Below are 5,198 nucleotides of genomic sequence, written 5' to 3' on the forward strand. Positions count from 1 at the left end.
CGGCTGCTCAGTGGCTCCCCGGGCCTCCCCAGCCGGTGCCCGTGGATTTACAGGTTAGGTCCCCTGCCGGCAGGCAGCCCCACACCTGCAGCAGGGCAACACGCATCGCTCGGGGTGCTGAGCAGCGTTTGGAAAGGGCACTAGCTCTCAGCAGAGATTTCACTGATTATTTTGCAATCCAGGCATCTCTTCAACCAAAAAGCCAGTCTGCCATAAAGCCAGATTAAAAACCCACAAAAGGTGACTGAGGGGCAAAGGTGATGAGCACCGATGTCTTTGGCAGGTTGAAATGTGTCTCAGCTGAACCTAGACATAGTTAATCAAGCACAGACGTGCTTTTACCTAAGCACAGCATCTAACACCAAGCTGCTAACAGCAAACCAAAAAATCATCAGAAGGGAGACAACGTTGTGCAGATGTCTCTAGAAGTCTGCATCATCCCTCTACCATCAACAGCAAAACAGCTGTGTGGGAACCAGCTTTTGTACACCCAACAATACGCTCTGGAGACTTCGAGCGAGCTGAGCTGCAAACAGTGCTACACATCACATCACCAGGACAGTGCTCCAAAAGATGGTGCCCCAAGCCCCTGCTTGTCAGAGTGCTCGCTCAGCAGCAACTGTCTTCCTCTCTGCAGCTAAGCACAGGCTAAGAGTGCCTCAGAGGTGGATCCTGTTACCGTGGCAAGTAGTTACACCTGAAAGGGGGCTAAGAAATTGTTTTTCCCCACACTTTCAGATTAAAGTCTTCTTCTTTTGTATTTGTGTAATTGATTACCCATGTCAAGGCAAAAATTACCTTGATACCAATTTGTACCAGTTACACTTTAGAGAAGCTGGTTCTCCCTCTATTTTCTGTCTGCTCTGGAAATGTTCTGTCAGTTATTGCGTGTTGTCCCAGCCTCCCACCTCTGGCACTGCAGCTGATGAACCCCCGGAGGAATGAGGCTTTGGGACGGGTTTTCTGTATCCCACACGCTTGGCCTTGCTAATGGTGCCGGCGCCAGTCTGAAATGCCTGACCAGAGTGTGAGATGTGCCACCTCCAGCAGGAACCAGTGGCTGCTCCCTGCAGGAACCAAGGAGGGAAATGAGGAAGGAGGAGCTGGAGGTGCTGCAAATGGTTTGCAATTAGTGGCTCCTTCTTTGTTGCCACAAAGAGAGGGGATTAGAGGCAGGTCACAGGCCGGGAGATAAAACTTGCTGAAACAGGAGCTCAGGCAGTGCCCGGGTGGGCAGCCGGTGGTCTGGGAGCTCTGCAGCTGCCTGGCTGGGGGGTGCCTTGCCTTTAAAAGACGGGGGCAAGTGCCTCAAGTTGAGACACCCTGCGTGACCCACCATGGCTGGGGGGTTTCTGGGTGCCCTGGTATTGCTGCTGGCCCTGTCCTGCCACCCCGGGCAAGCCGGGGAGTACTGCCACGGCTGGGCTGGCAGCCCGCAGCACTGGCACCGCGGCTTCCAGTGCCCCGAGCGCTACGATGGCCCGGAGGCCACTCTCTGCTGTGGGACCTGCAGCTTGCGCTACTGCTGCTCGTCCAAGGAGGCCCGTCTGGACCAGGGCCGCTGCCCTGGTGACCATCAGCAGCCCAGCCCCAGGCCTCCAGTGCCAGGTAAGCTTCCCGTGCCTCTAGCGGGTGGGGAGGGGGGCTTTCTTCTTTGCCAGCCCTGTAGCAACCCTTCCTTGGTGGCATCAGCCAGCTCCTTCCTCTTCCCCTGCCCTGCTGTAGCCGTTGCAGCAGAAAGGCTGAAGCCCAGGCACAGACCTTCCCCCAAAGGTCTTTTCTGTCAGCCCTACTCCTAGGAAAGCCTCTAAGCTACTAACAGAGTAATCTGGTAGTGTTTCGCTCCCCAGTGTGTGCTCGTCACCTGTTCTGTGAACACGCTGCACGTCTCCAAGTAATGCATTTAACTCAACTTCTGGCTTGTAGACATGCCCGTAGCCCCAAATCCTGATCCCTCCAGCAGCAGTTCAAGTACCAATGTAGAACTCAGTTGCAAATCACGCACCAGTGAAGGGTAGCTGGGACACTGGAGAGCTGGAACAGCTCTTGCACGGATGTGAATGGCAGATGCTGTAGGACAGGCTGGTCCCACCTGCTGTACCTCAGGCTGTTCCAAACGAGCCTGCCATAGCAATGGCCGGTCTCTGATCTTGCTGCAGCAAGAGAAGAGTTGAGAGTAAAACCACTCTGGCCAGCTCCCTGGTGCATGCATGCCCTCAGGAATGAAGACCAGAGCCTACAGCTCCCCGTGAATGACTGCTGGCTAATGTCACTCTTGCATTTCCAGTGCCCGGGTACCTGCCGTTCCTTCTCGTTGGGTCCGTGTTTGTGGCGTTCATTGTTGGTGGTGCCTGCGTTGGAATTTGCTGCTGCAAATGCTTAAAAGCCCAGGGTGAGGGGCAGCAAAGTGGACTTGCACCCGGCCAGACTTGGCTACTAGAACCTGATCTTCCTTGTCGCCTCTCCAGTTCCAGCTCTGCCACCAGAAGCTCCCTCAGCAGTGATCCTCAGACCAGCAACATCTGCCTGACTCTAGCTCCATCCCTTCCTGTTACTGGGCTGGCTGACAACGCTCAGTTCTTCAGTTCTCCACCTACCAGTCGGCAGCTCTTGCACCCTTCAGGAGCTACCCACCAAATACCAACCAACTGTACCGTGGTAATGGCTCCAGCATCTCTCCTTAAAAGAACAATGTATGGGCACAGCGCTATCGCATGCCCTCTCGGGGTAACACCGGGTGACCAAACGATGTACTCGGGGGTTCATGTCTGAGAGAGAGGAAGAGGCAGCGGCAGCCAGCCTGAACTGCATGCTACTTTGCTACTACAAGAAGTTCTGTGGGACTGAAATAAGGACTTTCAGATGTTTGATGCTGTTAGCAAGTGCATCTGTATTGGCTTTTTACAGCTCTGAAGATGATGCTTTAGAACTTCTTTTAGGTTCTTGGTTTTTTAACTTGTATTATGTTAATACTACTGACAAAGACAAGTTTCTGAGGGCTGTGTGGCTGTTCAAGGAATGACTGAAACTGGAGACGTGAGTTTCACTCTTCCCTGGCCCTTTCAAGCTCTAGGACACATGTCAAAGGACTTGGTTTCATTTCTGTAGCTGTGTCACTTCTCAACAACTTAGGACAGGAGGGTGCCTCAGTGGAGTTATTAATCGTGGACACTGCACAGCCTGTGGAGCATGGGGAGGCTGTACGTCATCTACACGCTTCTGCCGTGAACTGAGGCAGCATGGTAAAACCACGGGTGACTCACCTGCCCTGGTGAACCATCAGTTAAATGGTGCTGCTAAAGAGGCAGCTTCTAGCCCCGATTTCAGTAAAACCTTTAGTACAGATCCTGGGGGAAGGCAATAAAACATCCTGTGTGGTGCTTCCTCTCTTCTGGTGCTTACTAGTCTTTTGTTTCTTTGCCTAACTGGGCACTTCAAATGGATGAAGAATTTCAGGGTACAGTAAGAAGAAAATAAGCCTCCAGTTGGTTTTCTGCGAACACGCTGGAAGTGTTGGCCTGCTCTGGCTCCTTGTTAGGATCAGCCAGCTCCTTCCCAGCAGGGCACTGGTAGGAAGAAGAAGTTGTCAAAATACACTGCTCGCTGCTGGAGGGTTTTAACACCTCCTCACAGCCCCAAGTCCCAGCGACTACACTGTGAATACGCGTTAAAAGGGCTCCACGGGTGTCACAGCAGGAGCAGGGGCGAAGGCTTAAAAAACTTCAGTGGTGAGGAGTAAATGCTGAAGCAGGAGCTGTAGAGATGTTTGGAGACATCTCTTGTGAGTCAGTGGGACTAACAGTTAGAATGAGTGTCTGACCTTGCACTGCTTTACTGATGCCTTATTCTGGTGAGCAGCATGTCCTACAGCCATGCCCGTACAAAGCACACGTACATCCCTGGTTTGTAGGGGCAAGGTGATGTATGTGGATGATTTCCTGACTCTGGTATGGGTGTGACTCAGAAATTTCATGGAATTTAGCTGACCCAGGGCTGTAACTTACACGTGCTTGGCCAGTTCCTCCTACAATTGAAATAAGAAGCATGAAAATAGAATACTCTAAAAATAAAAGCTTCCCCAAAACACTGGGACTGGTGTTGTACACTTGAAAAATAATAAATTAAGGCTTCCAGAAAATCACTAGCTTGAACTTAAAAGTGTTGCCTTCCTTGCAGTCAGTGGAATGTCATTGGGAGTTACTGGTAATGCTGCCAAGATTCAGTACCGCAGCTGCAATGATGGTTTTTAAAGTTAGTTTTTAAACTTGTATTGCTGAAAGCACTTAGAAAATGGGTTCCTTTTTATAAAGAGCCTTGTTTGCAGCTGCTCAGGAAAATCTGTAGTGGGACCGAGTAGTTTTATCGGGTTAAATGTCCAATTTTGATAGTACATCGTGACAAAAACTCATGTCAGTTGGAAATCCTCCAAGAGACAGCTTCAGGGTAAGGTTTTAAATCAAACAAGGAACCAGAGAAACAGCCCTTCCTGACACCATGAAACAGAAGAGGGTCAGGAGGTGCACGTGTAACCCAAAGAATGAAAAGGCAAAAAGCTGATCAGAAGTGAGGAACAGAAAAGCTAAATGGGTTTTGAATGCTGCCTTAATTGCCCTCTGGTGAGGATTAGCAGACCTTCCTCTCCCCCACCTTCCTCTGTGTGTTCTGCAGCTGAAAAACAGACAAAAAAACCCCAAACCAAAACAAAAAGGGGCAAAGGAGCTCAGCTGAGCAAGCACTCCCTGGCAAAGCAAGATGGGAACAATAGGATTTTCTTCCAGGGAGTTACAACTAACGTTTGCAGCAACAAAGCCAGGTCAGCTAAGTCAAGGGTTCAGGATTTCTTTTCCAAACGGCAAGAGAAAACAGGAGCGAACTGATTTGTTGCACTCCATGGGCTGGAGAGCATTTTTCAAAGAACCCTGTGCTTAACACCTCCCATCGAGCTCCACGGTGAACTGGGATTACCTTGGTCTCGCTTGGCATCTGCATCAGAAGCAGATCGACCCCCGTGGGGACTAAGGCAAAGCCCAGAGTGGTTTTGATGTAAATTTGATCCCTTTACTAATTTGAGGGCCCTTGTTACCGCGCTTAGCACAATTCCTTTTCTTAACTGCCTTTCCTGGAGCCAGCTAAAGCAGCACTTGCAGAGCCTCTGAGGCTGCTTACCCCGCTCTGTCCTGCAGCCGAGCTCTGTGTGC

General features: G+C 50.9%; 1 protein-coding gene across 1 annotated transcript; it reads left to right on the plus strand.

The window, feature by feature from the left end:
• The first annotated feature begins 1,337 nt into the window (after positions 1 to 1,337).
• Positions 1,338 to 2,772, plus strand: LOC104491444 (protein shisa-1-like). Its single transcript, XM_010133874.1, has 2 exons — positions 1,338 to 1,608; positions 2,288 to 2,772. Exons 1-2 carry the CDS (start codon positions 1,338 to 1,340, stop codon positions 2,770 to 2,772), a joined length of 756 nt encoding a protein of 251 aa, XP_010132176.1.
• The last annotated feature ends 2,426 nt before the right edge of the window (positions 2,773 to 5,198 follow it).

This window comes from Buceros rhinoceros, unplaced genomic scaffold (assembly GCF_000710305.1).
Source record: "Buceros rhinoceros silvestris isolate BGI_N320 unplaced genomic scaffold, ASM71030v1 scaffold19750, whole genome shotgun sequence".
NCBI classification, from domain to species: domain Eukaryota; kingdom Metazoa; phylum Chordata; class Aves; order Bucerotiformes; family Bucerotidae; genus Buceros; species Buceros rhinoceros.